Raw genomic sequence first — 26,406 nt, 5'->3', positions numbered from 1 at the left:
GCCTTTTCCACCACACACATTCAACTTCTGTATTCCAAATCACTCATTCTCCAAAATCCCAGTTTACTTCTCCCCTTCACCGGATCCTCTCTGCCGGCTTCCGGCCACACTGGTCCACCACTTGGGGCCAACATCTGTCACAGGTGCCAGCCTGCTGTATTTCTGAGGTCTAAACGCAAGTGACAACAGCATCTCAAAAGAGAGAAACTGTGTAGGAGAATGTGTAGGCTGGAACCGCCCCAGGGAAGATCTAACAGTCTTTGCTCTGCTAGTCTCCCATCCACCAGCTGCCTGGACCCTGAGGTGTCACATCTCCCTAACATTCTTGTCCAGCCCCTCAAGTGGCCACTTTTACATTTGTATTGCTTAAGGATGACTTTAGAAGTGGTGTTGAACTTTGAATAGGAACCAGTACATGCTTCCTCCTCCCCAAGTTTGGTGACAAGTGCTGCGCAAACACTTGAGGGCAGGTGTTTCCCAGCTGGGGTTTCAGCCTCCGGTTTCCTGCGCACCCAGTAGGCCCTGATCTGGGACAGAAGCCCACTGGACTTTCAGCGCCAGACCCCGACACCGGAGCGGGCCCTTCCTGGCTGTGTGGTCGCCTTTGAAACAAAGCTGGGTGAGATACCCTGACCTGGCGTCCTCCGGGTGGCCCGCCACGGCGGGGTACCGGCCGGGACTGCGGGGCAGCGACGCAGGTGCGGTGACCACCTTGTCTCCCTGCCCCGCGAGGCCCCTCGGAGCCCCCGGCCCCGACTGTCCCCCGAGGGTCGCAGCCGCCCGCAGCCCCGCGGCCCCCTTCCCCAGCGCGCCCGGCTGCTGGCCGCTACCCCCTCCACTCCCGAAGCTGTACGTCCTGGGGACACACTCACCATCCTAGTACCAAGCCGGTAGTCACGACAAAGCAGGTAAACACCACCGCGATGTAGAAAAGCGGCGAATATTCGTACAGCGTGACGAGAAACACCGCAGCCATCAGGGTCTCCGAGACTGAGCTTAGCTCCGGCCACCTGGCCAGTCCCGGACAGCCCAGCCCAGCCCGCCCGGCCCGGGCTAAAAGCCGCTACGGTACCCGGGAATGGACACACTTCCTAGGCCCGCACTCGCCGGGGATTCAGCCGGAGCTAGACGCCGGGGCAGCCTCGCGGGCAGCGTCAGGTCAAGTGCCAATCACGTCGTTGCCTGCGAGGCTCGCCACGCCCCTTCAGCACCCGTCTCTGGTCATTGGCTCCGCTGAGGGCGTGGCCCTATGTAGCACCGCCCCCCTCAACTTTCAAGGTTGGTACCCAGCTAGCTAGCTTCTTCTGGCTGGTCTGGCCCGAGGGTCTTCGCTGCTCCGTGAAAGTTTGAAACATTACTTGAAGCGAGCTGTGATCAAGATCTGCAGGTTTCCTGATGTCCGAGAGACGTACGGTCCGAAAGCAACTCGCACTGTTCCGAAATTCCGAAACCCTGCGGATTAGATCGTGGGTACTACAGAGCCAAAGAATCCCCTAGCTGTTCCAGTTTTAACTTAGAAATTTAGAAAACACAGACAGGAGTCTCTACACAGGAAATGTTCACGAGCCCTGGCAGTCCTCAGATTGGACGTGATCTTAGATCAGAATTGCTTATGAAAAATTCTCTTAGAACCAAGACAATGAGCTATTGCGTCTGTCCCAATTGTCTTGTTTCTAAGAGAAACATATGGGTGCCGGTTAGTGTCCCGGCTGTTCCACTTCCCATCCAGCTCCTCCCAGCTTATGGCCTGGGAAAGTAGTGGAGGATGACCCAAAGTCTTGGGGCCCTAACCCATGTGTTAAACCTAGAGGAAGCTCCAGGCTTCAGATCAGCTAGCTCCAACCTTGGTAGACATCTAGGAAGTGAAACAGTGAAGGGAAGATCTTTCTGCCTTTCCAAAATAAAATAAAATATGATCTAAAAGAAAAAAAGACTCCATCTCTCCCTATACTGATGAAATTAGAGCTTTTTCACAATCCTTTTATTTTTTTAAATAATTTTTAATTTTTATTGCAAAGTCAGATACATACAGAGAGGAAGATCTTCTGTCTGATGATTCACTCCCCAAGCACCACAACAGCTGGAGTTGAGCTGATCCAAAGCCAAGAGCCTCTTCCAGGTCTCCCACGCGGGTGCAGTTTCCCAAAGCTTTGGGCCGTCCTCCACTGCTTTCCCAGGACACAAGCAGGGAGCTAGATGGGAAGTGGAGCTGCCGGCATTAGAACCAGTGCCCATATGGGATCCCAGTGCATGCAAGGAGAGGACTTCAGCTGCTAGGCTACTGCACTTGGCCCTCATCCAAAGTAACAATTGCATTTTTTTCATCTTAATCACTCAGAAGCTTTTAAGTACAGAAAGTAGTTACATGTTTGATCTCTGGTTGATCCAGCTCCCCAAAGCTGACACCCCTCTCCCAACTCTTTTTAATTATTTATTTGTTTTACTGAAAAGGCAGATTTATGGAGAGAGGAAGAGACAAAAAAAAATATCTTCCATTTGCTCCACAAATGTCTGCAACAGCCAGAGCTGTACTGACCCAAAGCCAGGAGGTGCAGTGACTCAAGGCGTTGGTCCATCCTCCACTGCTTTCCCAGGTCACAAGCAGGGAGCTGGAATGGGAATCCCAGCAGCTGAGTCATGAACCAGCACCCATATGGGATGCCAGTACTTGCAAGTGAAGGATTAGCCAAGTGAATCATTCTGACAGACTCTTCAGCATTTTTTAAATTAGCATATTTCATCAGTTCCCACTTGTTGGAAAAGTGTTTAATTACTGTTAATGAAACTGTAATAAATAGCCTGAAATTATTTCAGGATAAATTACTGTAGGGGGGACTTTCCATATTTTTCCAAAATTTGGAAAAGCACTGCTCCCTAGAAATGTATCAATTTGTACTCCAACTCTTTCATTCAGCTTTACTATATTTTTACTGTCACATAACAAAACTTTTGGCCCATCTGAAAAGTGATTTTTATCGTCCAAAAAAAATTTTATACTAAAGGAAAGATTTAGGAATTTCCAAGTAAGTAGACTTAAATATGTAGATCTGATTCTGTTGGTTCTCCATATTCCACTAACACTATGAAAAGACTAAAAGTGTAAACAACAGCAACAACAAAATCCCAAACAAATAGTAATAGCAACAGCATACCAGAAAAGGAGAAAATAGAGGAGTAGGGATAATTTACTCTCTGGAACATGAATATCAAGTCCCAAAACAGCAGTAGCAAAAAACTGAGCCCTAACCTGATTGATCCTACTGGAGAATTCTCAAAGACAACAGAAACTAATACAAAGTTAACTTGTTTCAGAAAAACTTTGTATGTGAGAACAGGCTGAAGAAAGGACAACATGTAACTCATTGGGGGATTTACAGAGTGAACCATGATCTTGGGTGAGCACAAAACATATCAATCTGCACACCTCCAGTCAGTAGCAAGGCGTTTGCATGTAGGTTAGGCTGCACAAGGTGACCACAGCTTACCTAGGTGCACCTGCACTGTTTCAAATAATGATAACATTCCAGGCTTCAGATAAGAGAGTCTGAGCTCATCAAATAAATCTGACAGCGTTTCATAGCAGCTTTACCTATCCCACGGGTTTGGCGATGAGAGTCAGGGTTACCCAAAGGGCAAGACAGCCGTCATGAATAAAATGGCTGTGCTTATGTCATGCTGGATCCTGACATAGCCCTTATGATTCCCCATCTGAGTATCTGCTACAGCAGGAACAACTTTGCTATTTCCCACACACTTTATCTCCAACACATCCTGCTCCATGCTGACAAAATGGAATTTTCATAGTGTATATTTCAATCCACTGCCAAAAATTCTTGATTTCCATGTTATTGAGTATTATAAAAAGTTCATGGAACATGGAATGAGAAGATAAGCTTATTTTGGTGCAATAATAATAATAATAAATAAATCTTTTTTAAAAAAGAAAAAGTTTACTGAGTGTTAGGCATCACTGAAAGCACTGATGATACAATAAGAAAATGTGGCATGACTTTTTAAAATGAAGCTTATCATCTAAAAGAAAAAATAAAATAAGTCCAATGAATTTTAAGCAGAGGGTGGCACAATGGCTCAATTGGCTAGTACCACCCCTCCCTCGCCCTCTTCAAGTACCAGTATCCCATATGGGCACTGATTCATGATGTCCCAGTTGCTCCACTTCCCATCCAGCTCCCTGCTTGTGGCCTGGGAGAGCAATAGAGCATGGCCCAAAGCCTTGGGACCCTGCACCCTGATGAGAGCTGGAAGAAGCTCCTGGCTTTTGGATTTGTAGTTTGAATCAAACACTGTGGCTATTATGTAGAAAACTGACTGAGACGAGGTTGAGAAGAAAGCCCAGACAAGAAATATTACTAGCTCTGATTAGGATACTGATGAGGACTTTTAATGAAGTGCAATATTCATTAGAAGCAATTATATCTGACCAAAAACCAACAATGATTGTATTTTAATCAAGATAAACATTTTCTCTCCGTGTGTGTCTGTCCCTCACCCTCTCTCCCTCTCAGGTGAAAGTCCAGATGAAATTAATGTTGACACAGTTCAGTGCTGCACAGCGCCATGGACCCAGATTCCCATTAGGCTCCATTTCAAAGGTCACCTCAAAGTCCAAGATGCTGTTTCAGCTCCAGCCATCATGTCCACATTCTTGTGATCAGGAAAGAAGAAAAGGAAGGAAAATGACTCATCAGTCTCTATAAGGTCACATCACACAAAACATTGACCGAACTTCAGGATTATACCTATATTTAACTGCAAAAGGTGGTAGAAACACTCTTTATTCTAAGCAGTCATGAGGCTGGCTAGAAGTTCTAGAATCCTGTTACTTATAAGAGACAGAGAGTTTAAACTCCTCTGTTGCAGAAGTGTAAGGACTCAACAATAGCCTGGCTCCGGGGCATTAAGGGAATGGATGTAGCTCTCACTGATGTTGGATTCTAAACCTCTGGTTTGTTGTCATTCTTTCCTGTGCTCTTGCCTCTTCCCCTCCAACACTCACTTTACCACTGCTGAGTGCCGCTGCTCCAGGGCCACGTCAAGGAGTACAGAGCCCTCTTTCTTTTATAGGAAAAGCAATCTACTCAACCTAAATCGCTTCAGGCTCTCTAATACCCCAGCTATGCTGATGTCTCTGTGAGGCTCTCTACTCCCTTTGGAGATTCCAGCCCAGATGAGGAAGCTAGGAAAGGTGCATGGGATTGCTCTCACACTACACTGGCTCAGAAGTGGAAGACTGGCTCCCTCTCCCCCTTGGGAAGTATACTCCTGGATCATTACTTCAGTGGTACATTAAATGCCACTTTTAACTACCACCAAAGTCGTGTGTGTGTGTGTGTGTGTGTGTGTGTGTGTGTTTATCTTAATGGAGCTTCAAGATTTTGTGAAAACTTATAAAACCTAGGGGACCACATGGTGGCTTAGCAAGCTAAGCTTCTGTATGTAGTGCAGGCTTCCCCTATGGTACTGGTTAGAGCCCTGGCTACTCCACTTAGAATCCAGCTCCCTGCTAATAGTGTGAGAAAACAGCAGAGGATGGTCTAAGGCTTTGGGCCCCTGAACCCAAGTGGGAAGCCACTGGCTCCTGGCTTTAGACTGGCCCAGCTGTGGCCATTGTGGCTATTTGAGAAGATGGAAGATCTTCCTCTGTCTCTGCCCTCTCTGTAACTCTGCCTTTCCAACAAAAACAAATCTGTAAGAAAAATTATAAAACCATGATTTCTTGATAGTGTTTGACTTTTTTTCCCACGATTTATTTATTTTTATTAACAAGGCAGATAAGATTTACATAAATGAGGAGAGATAGAAAGATCCCTGGTTCACTTCTTTTTTTTTTTTTTTTTAAGATTTTATTATTATTGGAAAGTCGGATATACAGAGAGGAGGAGAAACAGAGAGGAAGATCTTCCATCCGATGTTTCACTCCCCAAGTGAGCCGCAACGGGCCAGTGCGCGCCGATCCGAAGCCAGGAACCTGGAACCTCTTCCAGGTCTCCCTCATGGGTGCAGGGTCCCAATGCATTGGGTCGTCCTCCACTGCTTTCCCAGGCCACAAGCAGGGAGCTGGATGGGAAGTGGAGCTGCCGGGATTAGAACCGGTGCCCATATGGGATCCCGGGGCGTTCAAGGCGAGGACTTTAGCCGCTAGGCCACGCTGGGCCCTCACTTCTTTTTTTTAAAGATTTATTTATTTTTATTGCAAAGTCTGATATGCAGAGTAGACAGAGAGAAAAATCTTATATCTGATGATTTACTCCCAAGTGAGCCGCAAGGGCTGGTGCTGTGCCAATCCAAAGCCAGGAGCCCAGAACCTCCTCCAGGTTTCCCATGTGGGTACAGGGTCCCAAGGCTTTGGGCCGTCCTCGACTGCCTTCCCAGGCCACAAGCAGGGAGCTGGATGGGAAGTGGAGCTGCGGGGATTAGAACCGGCGCCCATAGGGGATCCCGGCGTTCAAGGTGAGGACTTTAGCTGTTAGGTCACTGCACCGGGCCCCCACTGGTTCACTTCTAAATGGCTGCAACAGCCGGAGCTGAACTGATCCGAAGCCAGGAGCAAGGAGCTTGCTCTGAGTCTCCCACATGGGTGCAGGGTCCCAAGTCTTTCGGCTGTCCTCTACTGCTTTTCCCAGGCCACATACAAGGAGCTAGATGGGAAGTGGGGCAGCTGGGACATGAACCGATGACGCCCATATGGGATACTGGCACTTGCAAGGGGGAGAATTAGCTAATTGAGCCATTGCACCAGTATGGGAATACTTAGTATGTGTCCCAAAGCTTAAAAACCTTCATTCACATTCATGGTTCTCACTGGGAGCGACGATCCTCTGCCCACCTGATCTTTTGGCTATGGCAGGAGGTCTTTTGGTTGTGTTGTCTCAGAGGTGCAGTGGTCTCTAGGGGGTACAAAGTCCAATGTTGCTGCTCAACATCCCACAGTGACAGCACAGCTTAGCCGCGAGGAAGAAGCTCCTGACAGTAAAGGTCAACATTGCCCAGGGTAGAAACCTCCGACCTGGAAAATTCCATTGGCCTTGGGATGTCTCATCAAATCACTGACTCATTCCACCTTGGTCCAAGATACATGCTCTGGATTGCTACAGTAACTTCTTAAAGTTTCCTTGCTTCTGCCTTCTGTTCTGCAGGATCTAGTCTTTGGTTTCTTTAAAAAAAAAAAAAAAATGGGGGGGGGCGGCACAATAGCGTAGTGGTTAAGGTCCTCACCTTGCACGCCCGGGATCCCATATGGGAGCCGATTCTAATCCCAGAAGCCCCGCTTTCCATCCAGCTCCCTGCTTGTGGCCTGGGAAAACAGTAGAGGATGGTCAAAACTTTGGGACCCTGCACCCGCATGGGAGACCTGGAAGAGCTCCTGTCTCCTGGCTTCGGATAGGCTCAGCTCTGGATGTTGTGGTCACTTGGGGAGTGAATCATCAGACGGAAGATCTTCCTCTCTGTCTCTCCTCCTCTCTGTATATACGCCTTTCCAATAATAAATAAATAAATCTTTAAAAAAATTTTTAAAGTTTATACGTAGTAAAACTCGCCATGTTTAGTAGATACAAGAACCACTCAAACAGATACAGGACAGTAGCACAGTTTTCAACGAGCAATTAGGAAGTGGCCGGTGAGAGTGCTCACTTACACATCCATCATCGAATCACACTCGAGTTAACAAGGTACTACCGGGAACATCAATGTCTTAACCAAGACTTAGCAGGTGGGGTTTGGGGAAAGGACAGGTGGAGGGAGGTGTGCTTAATTAGAAGGTGATCCAATCGGCATGGGGAGCTGCTGTCACGTTGACCTCGGGAATCATCGCCTTCCATCTTTCCACCGCGAGTCACTTTCAGAGCCTGAAGAGTTCCAAGCAAGGTGCCAAGGTTTTAAGGAGATACAGGGAGGGGCTCTTCGCTGGTAACCACGCAACGCATCTTTCTTCTGACAGAAAAGGCGTTCGCGTTCCGGATACTTTTGAGCCGAGCCTCCTGCCGTCGGGCGTCACGTGTCGGCGGTGGGGGCGAAGCTGTCTGGCGCCGGAGCAGGAAGGGAGGCGGCCGCCCTGCCATTCTTAAAGGGACCTGGAGAAGGCGACGGGGTGCGGACGGCCGGAAGGAAAATGGTGAGTTGCCGCGGGGAGGGCGGGGGCCCGAGGGCTGGGCCAGCCAGCCGGGCTTTCCTGTTTTCCGGAGCCGGTGTTGGCGGGCAGTGCCCAGGGAGGGTCAGCGGCCGCTTCCGCCCGGGGCAGCCGGCAGGTGCCCACAGCCTCGGCCGTGGCCTCCCCCAAGCCGCCGCCGCCTGCCCGCCTCGGGGGAGCATTTTCCGGCCGAGCCAGGACTAGGGTGCGCCCACGAGCTAGGGGCTTCGTCCTCGTCAGGCCTCAGAGCTCAAGGACAGGGGACTGCTCCCTGCAATGGCCGGCTTCCTCCTGCCAGGGCCGGGTTCAGGTCGGAGGAACCTCTTCCTGGCTGTGCTCGTCCGCTCTGCGATCCCGGCCTACCTTTAGCCTCTGCTTTCCTCGGAATAAGCTTTCTTTGCCCTGACTCGCATTGAGTTCAGGTCGTTGGAAGTCCTCGGACCCCGGGCTTTGGCGCTTGGCTTTGAAGAATTGGGTGTTGTGGGATCTTGGGCGTGCTGGGGGCACTGGCTTGCGTTCTCCCGGTGGGATGACCCTCCAGCCCAAAAAGAAAGGGAGTGAATAACATCTCTTGGCAACAAAGATCTTTCTGGAGCCTTCCCAGGGAGTATTGAAAGATGCTCACGTTTCTTTGGGAACCACGCAAACAGAAATCACCTCTCCGGCTCACTGCGTCTCCCTCACTCTAAACCCACTAACCACAGCAGAGGTCTTGTCGCTGAAGTCCTAGGCAATGTTGAGTGTTGATCTTTGGTGATCTTTCAGCAGCATTCCAGGGTGGGGACAACAACCGCTGCTGTTCAAAACGTGCTTTCCTTCATGCTCACCCCCTCGGCTTTTGGGGCACAAAGACTCCTGGTTATCTTCCTACCCCTCTCGGTCCATCTGGCTCCTTTTTGCCAGTCAGGCATTCTTCTTCCCTTTCTGTTCTGTGGCCCTACCTGCGTCCACAGCTTCAGGGACCCCTCTGTGCCGCTGACTTGCGAATTTGTATCTAGGGTCTTGTCTTGCACCTGAGGTCTTTTTCCACTGAGTACCTCACACCTCCGCCCCCCAGTTTTTCCAGAATAGAATTCCTTCTCTCCTACCTATCAAGCCATCTTCTGAGTGTTCTGGAACTTACTGTGAGAATTGTGCTGTTCAGTTTCCTTTTTTTTTAATCCCCATATCCAGTTCATCCCCAGCTCCTTTGTGGTGGTGAAGATAGTGGGCCAGAAATCCAGGTGCCTGGTTGAATCCTGGTTCCACTTGCTGTCCTCACAGTCATCGATGCTCGTAGCATCCTGCCTCTTCCTTTCTAGTCCTTAGTTCAAGTACAGGTTTACATATTTTTGCTTGATCCTTTGGATATAGGTCTGTTGTCCGCCCAAGGACTGTTTTATTTATTTTGATGATTGTATCTCTAAACTTTGCAAGGTCTTGATGATCATGAAGCAGTCGCTGGTATGGAACACGAGTAAGTGAACACTTGAGCAGCACTCTCCACTTTGTGGAGACATCTACCTTACACACACACACACACACACACACACACATATATATATATAAAAGATTTTTTTTTTTTTTATTGGAAAGGCAGATGTACAGAGAGGAGGAGAGACAGAGAGGAAGATCTTCCATCTGATGATTCACTCCCCAAGTGACTGCAATGGCTGGTGCTGCGCCGGTCTGAAGCCAGGAGCCAGGAACTTCCCTCTGGGTCTTCCACATGGGTGCAGGGTCCCAATGCTTTGGGCTGTCCTTGACTGTTTTCCCAGGTCACAAGCAGGGAGCTGGATGGGAAGTGGAGCTGCCGGCATTAGAACCAGCACCCATATGGGATCCTGGCACATTCAAAGTGAGGACCTTAACCACTATGCTATCACACCGGGACCACATGTATTTTTAAAAGATGTATTATGTATTTGAAAGAACTACAGAGAGAGAAGGAGGGAAGGATGGAGAGAGAGAGAATATCTTCCATCTGCTGGTTCATTTCCCAAATGGTCAAAGCCAAGAACTTGGAACTCTAACCTGGTCTTTGATGTGTGTGTCGGGACCCCAAATTCTTTAGCCATCTTCCGTTGCTTTCCTAGTGTGTGTCAGCAGGGATTTAGATCAGAAGTGAAGTAGCCACCACTTGAATTGGCATCCGTATGGGAGGGTGGCCTTGTAGGTGGTGGTTTAACTCACTATTCAAAAAACCAGCTCCCTGGAGCAGTTTTTATAGCATTATGCTTTTTTTTTTTGAGAGGCAGAGAAAGCTCCCAGTTGAAAGCCTGCCGGAGTCCCCTGCCAGGATGGAACCTGTGAGTGGGAGATTCAGTCTAGTTTCTCCATGTGTGTGGAAGGAACCCCGTCACTTCTGTCATCACTGCTGCCTCCCAGGCTCTGTGTTGGCTGGTAGCTGGCTGTGGGAGACAGAAGTTGAACCCAGGCACCCCAATATGGACATGGAAAGCTGTGTCTTTACTGCTAGCTGAAAGGCCTGCACCTGTATTAGACTCAGTGTTTAAAGAATTTAAATTTTTTTTATTTTATTTGAAAGGCAGAGGTAGAGAAAATACTCCATCTGTTGGTTCATTCCTTAACTTCCCACATGGCTGAGCCAGGCCAGGGCCAGGAGCTAGGAACTCCGGCCCAGTTTTCATGTACCTGAGCTATCATCTGCTTCCAGTTGCTGGTTCAGTCCCCAAAGAGTTGCAGCTGCAGCGGTGTGCCAAGCACAGCCAGGAGCCGTGAGCTGCTCCCAGGTAAGTTAGCATTAGCATTAGTGAGGAACTAGATCAGAGTAGGGAGGGACAAGCACAACCACTCACTGGCTAATCCTCCACCTCCAAGTCCTGGCATGTCATTTGGGTGCTAGTTTGTATCCCATTGCTCCACTTCCCATCTGGCTCCCTGCTTGTGGCCTGGGAAAGCAGTGGAAGATGGCTCAAAGCCTTGGGACCCTGTACCTGTGTGGGAGATCCAGAAGAAGCTCCTGGTTCCTGGCTTCAGATTGGCTCTGCTCTGGGTATTATGGCCATTTGTGGAGTGAACCAGCAAATGGAAGATTGTTCTTTCTCTCCTTCTCTATATATCTCCTTTTCCAATGAAAATAAATAAATCTAAAAAAAAAAATCAGCGGCCTGGCATGGTAGTCTAGCAGCTAAAGCTCTCAGCTTGCACACACCAGGATCCCATATGGGCATCAGTTCTAATCCCAACGGCTCCGCTTCCCATCACCTCCCTGCTTATGTCCTGGGAAAGCAGTGAAGGACGGCCCAAAGGCTTGGGACCCTGCACCTGTGTGGAAGACCTGGAAGAAGCTCCGGGATCCTGTCTTTAGATCGGCTCAGCTCCGGCCATTGTGGCCACTTAGGGAGTGAATCAGTGGATGGAAGATCTTCTCTGTCTCTCCTCCTTTCTGTGTATCTGACTTAAAAAAAGTATCATAAGAAGTAGGACTCGAGCCAGCACCATGGTGACACATGTTAAGCCTTTACCCACAGCTCTGACATCGCATAGGTCAACTAGTTCTAGTCCCAGCTGCTCCACTTTTAGTTCAGCTGTACTGATGCCCAGGGAAAAGCAGTGGAGTTTGACCTGAGTCCTGGGGCATCCATATAGGACACTTGCAATAAGCACCTGACTTCCAGTCAGTTCAGTTCTGTCTCTTATGGTCATTTGGGGTGTGACTCAACAAATTGAAGATCTCTCTCTCTCTCTCTCTCTCTTTCTCCATAACTCTGCCTTTCAAGTACAAATAAATAGGACTTGAACTGATGTTCTGCTGTGGCATGCTGTGCGAGTAGCAGTTCAGCCCACAGAGCCAGAGCGGTGGCCCGGCCCTAGCAGCTTCGTAACTGCTTTGCCAAATTCTGTCCTTCCTTTGAAGGCATCTGACTAAGCAGTTTGAGTTGGCTGAGCAGTTTAAGGGCCTTTAAAATGGTGTCGGGAGGGGTAAAAACAAAAACAAACTATGCAAATTAAAGTACAACATTTTTCATTTGATTTTTGTTCCTTTTAAGATTCATTTATTTATTTGAAAAGAGGAGGAAGGCTAGAGATCTTAAAGCTCTTCCATCTGCTTGTTCCTTCCTGAATGGCTGCAGCAGCCAGTTTGGAGAAGGCCAAAGCCTGGAGCCTGGAGCTCCATTTTGGTCTCCCTTGAGGGTAGCGGGTACACAAGGACTTAGGCCATATTCTGCCACCTTCCCAGGGGTGTCAGTGGGGAGCTGGGTCAGAGCGGAGCAGCTAACTAATGCTGCAGAATGGAGTGCTGCTGTGACAGCCTGGCACACCACAATGCCCGCCCCTGCACTTGGTTTCCGTTCCCAGAATGTCAAGCTTTCACACCAACAGCTCTGGGTATTACACTTGGATGATAAAACTTTCATGACAAATTGATCTTTGCCTAACCAAAAAACTAAATTACATATGTTTCACAAGTGGGTTATGCCTTTCATTGGAGAGAGAATGGAAATCCTGGTTTTCTGACTTTAATGTTGTTATTGGAAGATGGGGGAAAAATGAGCTACTATTAAATCTTAGCTTCAGGAAGATTCCATATGACTTAACATCTGTAAGGAGAACTAAAAATATAAGCTTTATAGGGATATTTATTCTGTAGTACTTACTAATTGTGTGTACTTTTTGATTGTGTAACAGTGCGTTTTATGGTCTTATTATACCTCACGTGATACCAGTGTTCTTAATTTGAAAGGCAATTTAAAATTGATGGGTTTTTCTGTTTTATCATGTATCTAATCCAATACAGGATCAAAAAGGAAGCTTTTTACTAAATTTTTATTCTGGGGCTGGCACAATGGCTCTGTTGGCTTAATATTCGCCTCTTAGGCACCAGCATCCGCTATGGGCACTGATTCATGTACTGGCTACTCTGCTTTCCATCCAGCTCTCTGCTTGTGGCCTGGGAAAGCAGTGGAGGATGGGCCAAGGCCCTGGGATGCTGCACTCATGTGGGAGACCTGGAAGAAGCTCCTGGCTCCTGGCTTCCGATTGGCTGAGCTCTGGCCATTGAGGCCATTTGCAGAGTGCACCAGCAGACAGAAGATCTTTCTCGCTGTATCTCCTTCACTCTGTACATCTGCCTTTCCAATAAAAATAAATAAATCTTTAAAAAAAAAAAAAAGAAAAGAGATCAGAGTGGGTGGATGTTGTTTGGAACTTGAGTCAATTAAAACAGCTATAAAAATGATAGGGGAAATTTGAATACTACTTGAATATTTGAAAATGAAATCATTGTCCGACCTTTAAGGTAGAGTAGCTCTAGTGTCTTATGTGTTTTTATGGCACATTCTATCTTTAACAATATATGCTAAAATATTGACAAATGAAATAACTTCTGGCCTTTGGGACCAATATTGATGGTGTAAGATTGACTTCATGTTGAGAATAGTTGAAACTGATTGAGTCTAACTGTACTACTCCCTACTTTTGTATATAGTTTTGAGTTTTGCATAGTAAAAGTCTTTATTTATTTCGAAGAGTTACAGAGAGAGGTCCATCTGCCATCCATTGATTCACTTCCCAACCTGCCCCAACAATCGGAGCTGGGCTGGTCGTATGCCAGGAGCCAGGAGTTGACTTTAGCCATTTTCTCCTGGTTTCCCAGGCACCTTAAGCATTCGTGTGAAGTAGAGAAGCTGGGACTCAAACACCCCCACCCCTCTAAAAAGTATTTCTATTCTTTTGTTAGTAGTCATACATTATACTATGAAAGGAGATTACTATTATTATTATTTTTTTCGCAAAATTATCGAACTGTCAAACTATTTATCAGAAAGGCAGAGAGTGAGAGGTAGAGATTTCGCATTTGCTGATTATCTCCCCAAATGCTTGCAGTCGGCTCGACTGGGTCAAACAGAAGGCAGAAACCAGGATCTCAATCTGGGCCTCTCACCTGGGTAGCAGGGATCCCAATGCTGGAGCCGTTACCTGCTGCCTCCCTGGATGTACTTAGGCAGGAAGCAGGAATCCAGAATGAAGGCAAACCCAGGCAGTTTAGATGGGTGCAGGCATCGCAGTGGCTCCTCCGGTGCTTTGCCAGACCTCTGCCGTGGAAGATTACCCTGGATCATTTCCTGGCCAGATTTCTGGGGAAAATTCTCTAGTATTTCTTCGTAACTTCTAAAAGATTCTTGTAACACATCTATTCATGTTTACTTAATCTGGTTTTGTTCCTATAGTTTCTTTTTTTTTTTTTTAAAGATTTATTCATTTTATTACAGCCAGATATACAGAGAGGAGGAGAGACAGAGAGGAAGATCTTCCATCTGATGATTCACTCCCCAAGTGAGCCGCAACGGGTTGATGCCGATCCGAAGCCGGGAACCTGGAACCTCTTCCGGGTCTCCCACGTGGGTGCAGGGTCCCAAGGCATTGGGCCGTCCTCGACTGCTTTCCCAGGCCACAAGCAGGGAGCTGGATGGGAAGTGGAGCTGCCAGGATTAGAAGCGGTGCCCATATGGGATCCCGGGGCTTTCAAGGCGAGGACTTTAGCCGCTAGGCCACGCCGCCGGGCCCGTTCCTATAGTTTCTTAATAATTCCTGTTGTGTTTCCATTTCCATAGTCATCTAATTAAGATATTTTACTCTTTAATCTTTTTTGTTTAAAGATTTATTCATTTTATTACAGCCAGATATACACAGAGAAGGAGAGACAGAGAGGAAGATCTTCTGTCCGATGATTCACTCCCCAAGTGAGCCGCAACGGGCCGATGTGCGCCGATCCGAAGCCGGGAACTGGGAACCTCTTCCGGGTATCCCACGCGGGTGCAGTGTCCCAAAGCTTTGGGCCGTCCTCGACTGCTTTCCCAGGCCACAAGCAGGGAGCTGGATGGGAAGTGGAGCTGCCGGGACCAGAACCGGAGCCCATATGGGATCCCGGGGCTTTCAAGGCGAGGACTTTAGCCGCTAGGCCACGCCGCCGGGCCCTATTTTACTCTTTAATCTTATAGGCAGTTTTTTATGCTTCTGTTATTTTTCCCATCCATAATTGTGAGATCCAAAAATGATCCAGTACTTCCTGGCTCTAAGCAAGCACAGTAAGAGCGTTTTTCCATTCTTCTTGCACAGTGTGAAATGTTCTGCTTGCCTTGTTGAACTCTACATCATGCTCCTTGGCATTTTTCACATTCTTCCCATCCTTTCCAATTTTGATACAGTTACAGAATTTTAGGTCTGATTTTTGAGACATTTTTAACAGAGAGAAAAAGCTAAGTATGCTTTACTGATTAGCTGAATAAAAGTTTATGATTAAACAGTATAGATCAAAGATTGTCAAATTTAAAAACTTTCAAATGTTCATGAGTTTTACTTGAATGCTTTCACATAACTGACTTTTAGAGATATCAGATAATTTTTTAAAAAATTCTAGGTTTTACAAAAAATAATGTCAATGAAGTAGTCACAGGATATGGTTATGAACTTGCATGGTTTTAACATATTCATTATTCAATACCATGTCAATTAATTCCATAATGTTGTAAATGATTGTTGATGATGTGCTGGGGCTTTCAGTTGATCAGGATGATATTCTGCCAGCTTTAACTTTAGACCAGAGATGGTCTCCCCAAGAAACAGTTGAATTTATCTGGACAATAAGATGCTGGACTCTATGTTTGGTGTATGTTTGCGAAGAAAGAATCTGGACTTAATTTGATCTGTAATACTACAACAAGGTGGAGGAATCCACCATAGAGGGAGGGCACGGGGAGAGGTTGGGGGAATCGCAGAGCCTATGAAACTGTGTCGCATAATGCAACGTAAGTAATAAAAAAAATGGGGGAAAAAGAAATAAAACTATGCAAAAGAAAAATTCTAGGTTTTATAACTTAATCTACATTGAAGTCATGGCATCCCACTTTTCTCTTATAGAGTGAGTCTTTGGTGGTCTGTGATGTTGCTGAAGATTTAGTGGAAAAGCTGAGAAAGTTTCGTTTTCGCAAAGAAACAAACAATGCCGCCATTATAAGTAAGCTAAAAGTGATTGTCTCGGATGCATGATGTTAGTTTGGTTCCCCCCCCCCCCCCGTATAGCTATACTGAATAAGGTGAACCTTTAGAGAATGATGTTGCCTCCTCCTGTTTCATGCTCCACTACCAGCATTATTGATCACTTAAAAGTAAGAGCAACAGCCAGTTCTGAGGTCACAAAACAGGGGTCAGGTGCCTCCTCGCCCATGGTCCTGTTCCCAGCCCTGGAGAAGGCGTGCTGCTTGGTCACATAGGAAATATTTGAATACATTTCCACTGCTGCCCTCTTAGAGATCTAAAAATAGCCTGGTTATTCATCCTCAAATGAGAGTGAATTAGTTAGTAGCTTGAGTGAATTGGTTAGGCACACCGCGGTGTTCAGAATGACTTGGCCGCATTCCAGTGTTAAACCTGAACTCTGTTCGCTGTCATGTAGAGAGCACTTTTAAGTGTCTGTTTTCTGAATATGCAGAGAATTCTGGGAATTGCCTTCCCAGCAGTGATAATAGTCCTATGCCAGGAAATCTTGACACTGGACACACTAGACATCTCGGAATTTTCTCCATCCTGCCCACTAGTCCATTTATCTGGACATTTTAGGCACGCTGTACATAGACCAGTCTCAGCTGCAACCACTGTTTCAGGTGGGAAATTGCACCTGAGTTAAAACGTTCTTCATATGAATAGTAAATGTGAAATGTTAATATGAAGTGCTGAGTAAGTGAACCACGTGCTAGGAATGTGCGTAAAAGCTTTTAAATGGAAAATAAAGTTAGCAAATTGGGCATTAATTGAAACTGTAAATGAGTTTTATGCATGTGTTGCTTTGATAATTTTATTTTAGATGGCCCGGAAAAGGACAGAACTGTGGTTGCTGCAGATCAGGGTCACATTTGAAACACAAAATACTCATGTTTGTTTGTTTGTTTGTTTTAGTGAAGATTGACAAGGATAAACGCCTGGTGGTACTGGATGAAGAACTTGAGGTTTGTTCAATGAAACAAATGAAATTTTATAGTTAAGCAGTTATTGCTCAAATGGTGCTATGTTGACTTTTTCAGATCAGTTTTGAACTTCCTTTAAATATGTGTTTATTATGCATGAGAAACATGTGCTAGTTATTGTGTAGTGTCTTGTCTTGCTGATTTAACTACTTTAAAGCATCCATAAAAGCTGGTGTGACCAGTGGTAGGAGTTAGGGCTGTCTGCCCAGTACAAAGTGAGTCAACTTTACAACTTGCTTCTAAATTGCTTGGATAGTCATTAAAAACAAAAACCCCACAACTGGAGCATTTGGTTTGTCAAATTAGGTAGCTAGCTTAGAGCAAACACAAATGAACTTCTGAAGTCGGAGGTTGTGGTTTCCTGAGGTATTGACTTCTGTCGCCCAGTGTCTCCTGGCAGGTGGGATGTGAGCAGGCAGGACTGAGCCCTCAGCCCCATCCCTGCAGCTCAGCTGAGGGCCAGCAGAAAGGGCTTGGAGTGAACTGAAAGTTCAGTGATCCCAGTTTATGAGCAGTTTAGTCCGATTTCATTTCCTGTGTTGCTTGTGGCAGGGGATTTGTATTAGTAGTGTGGGTGTCTGGTGGGAGAGTGCTCCCAAGATACTGTTCTCCACCGTTCCAGGGCATCTCGCCGGATGAGCTTAAAGACGAACTGCCCGAACGACAACCTCGATATCCTTTTCTTCGTGCTCTAAAAACATGGTTTTTGTGCCGGCCCCACTGGTCAGATTTTTGTTTATGAGCTCATTTGTTACACCTTTAGAAACATGTTTTATAAGATAGCCTTCTCTGTCATGATCACAACCAAATGAAAATTGATGTACATGTTAGTGAACTAAGAAAAGAGTTGATGTGTTGTTTTTCCAAACCATTCCATTTATTTTGTGTGTTTAATAAAAATTGAGAAAGGAAAATTCCTACTAAATCCATTCTATAATACACTTTTTGTGGAGAGATTTTATGATATCATTACTTACTTTTGGAGCTCATTTGTAATTTTGTGGAAAGATAATAAATAGTGAAAATGTGCCCTAAATGAATAAAATCTTACCATTTGGTGTTCCCCAAGGTATTGGTAAGCACTTTTCGTAGAGCAGTGACGTTAGTTTCTTTAACTTGAGAAAAACCTTCATTGTGTATAGTTATAAATATCAGCATGATGATGGAAGAGTCTCATATCCTCTGTGCTTCATTTTCTCCAGTCCTGTTGGTAAGTGCATTTCTTTCGATCATATTAAAATATGCTTTGGTTCTGCTCTAAGCTTTCTTTATAGCAGGCGAATTATATGATGATTTTAAAGATAAAAAGTGCTAAATATCTAAATTTAATGTATGATCACATGCACTTGCATATAACCCGGGAAGGAAGCTTTTATATAGCATCATCTCTTGGAAGCTATTTATTTTCTTAAGATAAAATCCGATGAGTATAATTATTTGGCCTAACCATACTTAAACTGTAAGGATTTTGAAATGCAATGATATTTTTATTTATTTGAAATGTTTTTTCATATTTTACTTATTTTTATTGGAAAGTCAGATATACAGAGAGGAGGAGAGACAGAGAGGAAGATCTTCCATCCACTGATTCACTCTCCAGGTTGCCACAATAGCCAGAGCTGAGCCAATCCAAAGCCAGGAGCTCTTCCGGGTCTCCCATGCGGGTGCAGGGTCCCAAGGCTTTTGCCCATCCTTGACTGCTTTCCCAGGCCACAAGCAGGGAGCTGGATGGGAAGCACGGCTGCTGGGATTAGAACTGGTGCCCATATGGGATCCTGGTGTGTGCAAGGCAAGGCTTTTATCTGTTAGGCTACCGCACTGGACCCAGGAAATATTTTTTAACGTTGTTTATAAGTGTGTGATCTCTGTATAAATCATGTTTATCTTTGAAATCGTGGTTACCAGTGAAGTGCTGGTACTATTCAGAGTGATCCCAGGATGGCTTCTATTGGGTGCTAAGGTAGGGTATTGGTATTTAAGGAACCAGTTACCAGAACTGCTGCCACCAGTGTTGAAGCCAGCAGGAAACACTCCTCTTGGAACTCTGCTCTAAATGTTATTTTTACCGTTTGCTCACACTTCACAGTGTACTTCAATATATTTTGAATTTCATTTGGGAGCAAAATAATTTTTTTTTCAGAGATCTCCTTGTTCCACTGGCCTGCTATCATCCCAAAACCTTATATATTTTCAGCATGTATAAAATTGATCTTGATATTTAGTATCAGAGTAAAGAGTGCGTACAATTATTATGTGTCAATTTAAAAGTGAAAACAGCTTGCTAGAGCATACAAGAAACTAGTCTGGGAATACCTCAAAGTTTCTTTGGAGATCTCCCTAATCGAACTGCTGGACTCAGAACTCTAATCAAGAAAAGACAGAAGACAGAGCAGATCAATCATTCATCTCAGCTATATGTTGGCAGCGATATATGGGGCTAATGGAGACTTTATGATGGACCATATCAATCAGTGGACGACCTCATCGAGCGAAACTGGCAGCGATTCATAACCAGAGAACTATTAACACCACTCGAGCACATATCTCAGAGCATGCCCCACATCCGGGACTTGGGGTGGGCGGGAAACCGGGTGGGGCTTCCCCCTCAATATCCCCCTTTACCTCAGATACAAGATGGAAACAATGTGGACATAATAGTATTACCCACTTCCCTATCCCCCTGAACCTTTTTTTTTCTTTTCTTTTTCTTTCTTTAACTGTAATTAACTATGTAAAGATTGTCAACAACAATACAATAAAATAGATTATAAAAAAAAAAAATAAAATAAAAGTTGATACACATTACTCTTGGTAGTTCCACAAAAAAGTCACTGAATTAGTAAATGACAAACGATTACTCTTATGGGAAATATATTAATAGCTTCTTAAAAAAAAATAAAAAAAAATAAAAGTGAAAAAATTAGAAAATTAACGAAGTCCTAAAAGTTTTTTTTTAAGATTTATTTTATTTTTATTGGAAGGTGAGATATACAGAGAGGAGGAGAGACAGAGAGGAAGATCTTCTGTCCGATGATTCACTCCCTAAGCAGCTGCAGTGACCAGAGCTGTGTCAAGCCAAAGCCAGGAACCAGGAGTCTTCTGGGTCTCCCACCATGCTCTCTGCCATTGCAGCCACTTGGGGAGTGACTCAGTGGATGGAAGATCTTCCTCACTGTCTCTCCTCCTCTGATATCTGACTTTCCAATTAAAAAAATTAATAAATCTTTAAAAAAAAGTGATCTTGGAATTCTAGACTCATTTGCTGATGTTTAAACGTATTTATACTTGAATTAACGTCTCTTTGTACAGGCATCTGCAATGTAGACTCAAAATACAGCTCGTATGTATTTAGACCAAATTGTAAACAAAGGAAATACTAAATGTGCTGTTTTAAAAATAAACATAATGAGTGCCCCTCACATTCCAAATCTGTGCCTCACGTCTCCGCCAATCTTTCTTTTCCAGGATGTAAGCCTGAACAACAGATGATGTATGCTGGGAGTAAGAATAAGCTAGTCCAAACAGCTGAACTCACCAAGGTGCTGTTTACATTTGCCTCGCTTGTTGAGACAATATTTTCCCTTACAGTGTAGAGTAATAGTTAAAACAGTCTGAAGAGTAAAGTGTTTTTCATGCAGGTGCAAGTTATTTAGGTCAAAGCAGTAAATCAGTTGGAAATAAATAATTATTTGAACCGAAGTATGTTTTTTTTAAGTGGTGAATGAATTTTTAAAAATTACATTAAAAATGTAGACAGCTATGGAGCTGCTACTGTAACAGTTTAATCTATCGAAGGTTTCTTTGTTTTTAATCTTTAATTTCAAAGTCCGAGTCACACAGAGAGAGACCCAAGTAGAGAAAGGAAACTATCAAGCAACCAACTGACCTTCCATCCACTGGTTCACTCTTCAGAAAGCTCCAAGGCTGGGACTGGGCCATGCTGAAGTCAGGAGCTTCTTTGGGGTCTTCCATGTGGGTACAGGGTCCAAAGCACTTAGGCTATTTTCTGCTTTTCCCAGGCCACTAGTAAGGGAACTGTATTAGAATTAGAATAGCCAGGACATGAACTGGCACCCATAGGCAGCAACTTCAGCCACATGTGAAATTGCTGTCCCCAAGAGTTCTTTATATAAGTGCTGACAGATAAAGGCCAGCTTTGAAGCTGTGTGAGACATTTTCCATAGCCTGAAATGAACCATGTTCTGTGCTGGACTCCAGTATTGAACTGCTCACTAAAGTTGCTGAAGAGTGCTAGAATTGTTAAGAATTCAGAGCATGATGATTTTACAAGCCTTGTATGGCCTGCATTTTGGACATGTCCTACCCCTGCTTTAGGCTATACAATTGTCATTGGTACCACCAATGTTAGAACACAGCTTTTTTCTCATTTGTGTCACAGGAGCACTGTGGTATTACTCTAGAGGTTGGGGGAGATTATGGAGTATCAGATCTGTTTGAATCCTTGGGAGACCTTGAAGGGCTAGAGTTGAAATATTACAAGTCACTTTTATAAATAAACCAGTTGAATTCTTACTGCAACCCTATGGCCATTTGGTTTGGTCCTTCCAAGGTCACTGCAGGCAAGATTTGAAATTCAGTAAATGTGTAGAAGGCTAATTTTTCTGTTGGTAATTTGATATGGCCTTGGAATGATGTTACCAACATCCAAATGGCCTTTGGCAGAAAAAAAAAGATTCTGTACCCCTGGATAAGGCTGAGGACACTTAAACAGTCTCTGAGTTGATGATTAAGCACCCTGGATGTTCCCATACTTTGAACAGGAAAGCTGGTTCAGAGGGTGACCTTCCCAGGGCTACCTTGCAGAGCAAGGTTTCAGGCTCAGGTCTGGTCTTCAGTTGTATCATCTGCTATAGTACATGGTCTCTCTGCGTGTAGCTGTTAAACCTTTTGGACTTGTGTTAATCTGGAGTCTTGCTGGGCATATGGCTGTGGCCCTCCAGTCCATCCTTACCAAAACCATCCACTGCTGGCATTAACATTGCATGATCAGACAGTTGTAGACTGAGTTCTGCTTCTCTAACTCTTAACTAAGTTAATTTTAGTTGTGTGTACCTGGGGTATCTTATCTAGTGGAAAGATTTGCATAGGTACTCTCTTTTGATATTTGTAGTTTTGTGCTTTTAAGAGAATTTGTTTTTAATGCCATCTTGATTATTGTGCTTTGGTAACTGAATATTTCGCATTTAAACGATGTACTGCCTAAAAGGTTTACTTAATTTATTATACTGGGAAAATCATGACCAATATGAAAGGAAGTTGAATTTGGTATGTAATAATATATAATGTGTTTGTTGTTTAAGAGTATCAGAGTATGACCTGCATTTTTTTTTTCTTAAGGTGTTTGAAATAAGAAATACTGAAGACCTAACTGAAGAGTGGTTACGTGAGAAGCTGGGATTTTTCCACTGATGTGAACTTATATGTTCTAAGTATTTATGTATTAACCTGACCATACTGGAACCAGACATAAATACTTATTTATGCCTAAAAATGCACTGTTACTTACAGTATGTTTCCTGCAGTAAAGAAAATTTCTTTATTTGTGCAAAATTTGAAAAAGAGGGAATCATCTTCATAGTAATGAAACTTTGTAAAATGTTTCCTTGTATATGTAATTGTTAGGTGGACTCCTTTCCTCCAGGGACTTTTTGCACTCTTGTGGTTAATTTCTATAACCTATGGTTTAGAATTTGTTGCAATTTACAGATACCATTGCAAAGTGGGTATTAGATTGTGATAGACAACAGTTGCCTCCTTTTGATAAATACTGGAAATTAGCAGTTGATAGATAAATGAAAATAGCATAGTATCACTTTTCAAATTATTTCAGTTAATTTGGAGTAAAAGACTTGAATGACCCAAATTTTGAGCCACGAATAATAATTTACTGTAGCATAATCTGTGTTACAAGGACATTTTTTCTCAATTCCATACCTCCTTTGGTTTTCCGCTCTTTTTACTTAAATCCAGGAACTGTGTTTATCAGTCATTCTTAAGATTTGGTAATTAGATTTTGTGATAGAATTAGGTTTTCTTGTGCAAATTAGATCTTAGTCTTACTTAGCAACTGGTGGGGTGTGCTAATCAAGGGCTTCATTCCTGATTATGTTATCTCTAGATAGCTTCGAGTCTAGGTTCATAACACTTTACTTAACAAAGCATCTCTTAATGTCCTGTGAACACTAATGATTTTAAGTGTGTTAATATTGTGCCTTTGATTTGTTAGCTTTGAAGTTAGTGTAAGAATTTTTCACTGCCAGTATTCCAAATTTGCTGAAATTAATACTTTTTTAAAGGGTCCAAGTGAAACTAATTTTCTAATGTGTATATCTAAAATTTGTAATAAAACTAACTTCATATTTTTAAAAGTCCAACTATTTGCTTGCATTAGTGAATAATGGCAGTTGAGAATTTTGATTTGGGGGTATATTTGTGATTAGCTTTGTGCCATAAGAAAAAATACTTGTCTTAAAATGTTGGCCGTAGTGAATAATGTTATTAATACATCAACATCTTATATCCTAAATGTCAGAAGATACTCTAAACTGGATGCATGAGTAGTTAGCCAGCCTAGTTTTGTTAGATGACAGCTTCCTTGGTATACACAAGGATTATAATGTATAGCACACTTTACAAAGCAACATGTATGTAATTGTTCAATGCTGACTTGATACAAGGTCCAGAGCTCTATAGACCAACAATTTTTGGTAAGTGAATTTTTATATTAAGAATATCTTAGTCATTTCAGAACTAGCCAAGGCATTCTTATGTTGGTGTATTTCCCATTCATAAGTTCTTTGCATTTCACGTTCTAGGTTTTCGTGTCAACTTTAGTGAAGTGGTAACGATGGTGGGAATGCTGGCAGAACAGAACAGAGCATCTTCTCTTTCCCACAGTTTGGCTTCCCTAATCTGGGAGTCAGGAAGCAGTCGAAGTCAGTTGGAGATGAGGAAGTGCTAGAGTAGGCATTTGTGTGGCAAATGAATAGGAAGGATTCTGCATTCCAATTCTGAGAGAGGAAACTAACACAGGAAGTTGAAGAATTCTTTAAACAGGTATTTTGATGTTGGAAAATTGCTAGTTTATCGTTCTACATAAATGCAAATGTAATCCAAGTGAGTAGTGAATGTTTTTAATCTTTTTGAATGAAGGAAATCAGTTTCTGTTTCACTTGATTCGCATTAGTAAGAGACACTTGTGCTGCAAAAATGTGTTTTAAATATGAGGTTCCTTAATTGGTCTTATCTGTTTTGTTTTTAATGTTTTTTCCAATTTGGAATTCCTCCATGATGTCAGGGGGCACCAACTGCCATGCACAGAACTCTTACTTTTTCCTGTTGTGCAATAGGAGCAGAGAGCTGTGATAAATAATCTTTTTTAAAGCTTGTCTGACTTCTCATCAATAACATGTATATTGCAAGACAGCAGTTAGAGGTTAGGAGATAAGTATTCCTTCTGTCCTGTAGGGAGAATTAGAAATCCTGTGCTCTAACACATTCTCAAACATTTGTAGAATCTTTCCTTGTATCCTAAGTATATTTTACATTGCCCTTTTCAAGTTTATTTCCAATTTGCTATCTTTTTCCGCATTCCCTCAGAGAGTAAGTAACTCCAGCTAGATTTCATAATTCCAGTTTTTACATTCCCTATTTTTCTGGTATGACCATTACCACTCAGCCTTAAATCTTAATCTTCCCTTCTGTGCAGGACCCTTTTCCCTGGGAACCTCCTCCATGATCCTTAAAGTCAGCGTTAATGTTGAGATTGTTGGCTTGCATAAGTTCTGCATAGCATCTAATGTCAAAATAGAATCAACAAGTAATCCCAGTCTGCATTTTAGCATGTTTTTTTGTGGCAACATAAATGACATGTGAAGAAAACTGTTCTCAGGTCACTATGCTGAAATTCCAAAATGTCTGAGTTTTGAATAATAATTACTTTGTTCCGGTTTTGAAGCAATTATGTTAGGAAAGAAGTTGGTTGACTGTTTTGTTTACTTGATTTCTAAAATAATAGATGTTTGAATTGTCTCTTTCTAAAGAGGTCACTAAATGCCTAGTGCAATTAAACATACTCTTGTTTAAGAGGGTGTTCCTAAATTTTTTTTTATTGTCATCATTAAATAATCTGTGTGGTAAAAAAGTCTGTCAGCACTTTTCCTTCTCTTTTAATCTCCTATTTTCAGGAGTCAAACGTAGCCATAAACTGTACTTTGGTCTGACACTTTGAAAGTTCCCAGGAAGGGGAGTTTATTGCCAAATTAAACTTGGCTGTTTTTGCCCCACACTATAGATATTAAGGAAGGTGTACTTTTAAGAATGTCTGGACTACTTTTAAAACCCAAGTAATGTCAATCTATATGTGGATTAGTGATGAATAATATTTTCATAAGCATTTCAATGCTGGTATTTGTTGGGAGTAGAGGGTAGCTTGTGTTCTGTCAGTTCAAGTATTCCTAGTACGGTAGCTTTCCCTTTGTGTTCACTAGACATAATACTGGAATCTATAAGATTTGAGCCTTTACAGTTTATATGAAGAAGTGTTTCAAACATTTCAGGACAAATCTAATTTTGTATTTATGCAAGAATGTAAATAATCTTCTATGCCACTTAAAACTGATGGTTCCAAGTTGAATATTCTTGAGAAATTTGTTTCTTATATCATTTGACATTTCAAATTAGTGGTCATATTCCTGTGATGTTTCAATCAACTCCATTAAGCTTTTGGTACAAACCATGTTTTCCTACTTTTTGGAATATGATTGGTACACATATGCTTATTGAGTATGGAGGTCACTGACATGGGAGGCCAGTTCCCATCTATTTACATGGTCCAATATAATCTCATCCAGGAGGCTTGAAACATAAATGGTTTAGTCTTGTGAATTTCAACAGTTTTCTGTCAGTGTTTAACAAAACCAACAACTGGCACAACTTCTTAAGCTGTGGTTTCAGTCTCTGCTAGTTCATATTGCATGTTTATTTTGGACAGTCTTCTGTTAAGCATGGTGCTCGTTATTGGTTTAAATAAAATGTTGACATGAAAGGACTTATGAATTTTTCGTTCTTGACAATTCTCCCCTTTGGAGTTACTGATACCTTCTCACTCAGTTGGCATGGGTCACACACTGATTTAGCAGTTTATCTGAAAAAAGTGAGCAGCAAATAAACCAGAGTCACCTAACAGTTTGGTGTGGGGAGAATTTGATGAAATGATGATCCAAACTCTGTCTCATGCCAAGATGATTCCTTTGAGTGGTTGAGGGAATT

At 43.4% G+C, this 26,406-nt stretch overlaps 2 protein-coding genes across 2 annotated transcripts in view; one reads left to right on the top strand and one right to left on the bottom strand.

Annotated features, from left to right (window-relative positions):
* Positions 1-1,609, bottom strand: part of CGRRF1 (cell growth regulator with ring finger domain 1) — a 31,226-nt gene extending 29,617 nt beyond the window's left edge. The window contains exon 1 of the mRNA XM_058666460.1: positions 873-1,609. Within this exon, the coding sequence (XP_058522443.1) occupies positions 873-976 (104 nt within the window). The 5' untranslated portion in view covers positions 977-1,609. The remainder of the gene's footprint in view (positions 1-872) is intronic.
* A 6,284-nt stretch (positions 1,610-7,893) lies between these two features.
* GMFB (glia maturation factor beta) lies at positions 7,894-26,185 on the top strand. The gene is made up of 7 exons (XM_004584838.3): positions 7,894-8,134; positions 16,013-16,109; positions 17,048-17,097; positions 17,738-17,787; positions 18,243-18,325; positions 20,581-20,654; positions 22,474-26,185. Exons 1-7 carry the CDS (start codon positions 8,132-8,134, stop codon positions 22,543-22,545), a joined length of 429 nt encoding a protein of 142 aa, XP_004584895.1. The 5' UTR covers positions 7,894-8,131; the 3' UTR covers positions 22,546-26,185.
* Positions 26,186-26,406: the final 221 nt, after the last annotated feature.

The sequence above is a fragment of the Ochotona princeps genome, chromosome 6 (genome assembly GCF_030435755.1).
Source record: "Ochotona princeps isolate mOchPri1 chromosome 6, mOchPri1.hap1, whole genome shotgun sequence".
Classification (NCBI taxonomy): Eukaryota; Metazoa; Chordata; class Mammalia; order Lagomorpha; family Ochotonidae; genus Ochotona; species Ochotona princeps.
Note: the sequence above shows the minus strand (reverse complement) of the source record. Positions and strands in the feature narration are given on the sequence as shown.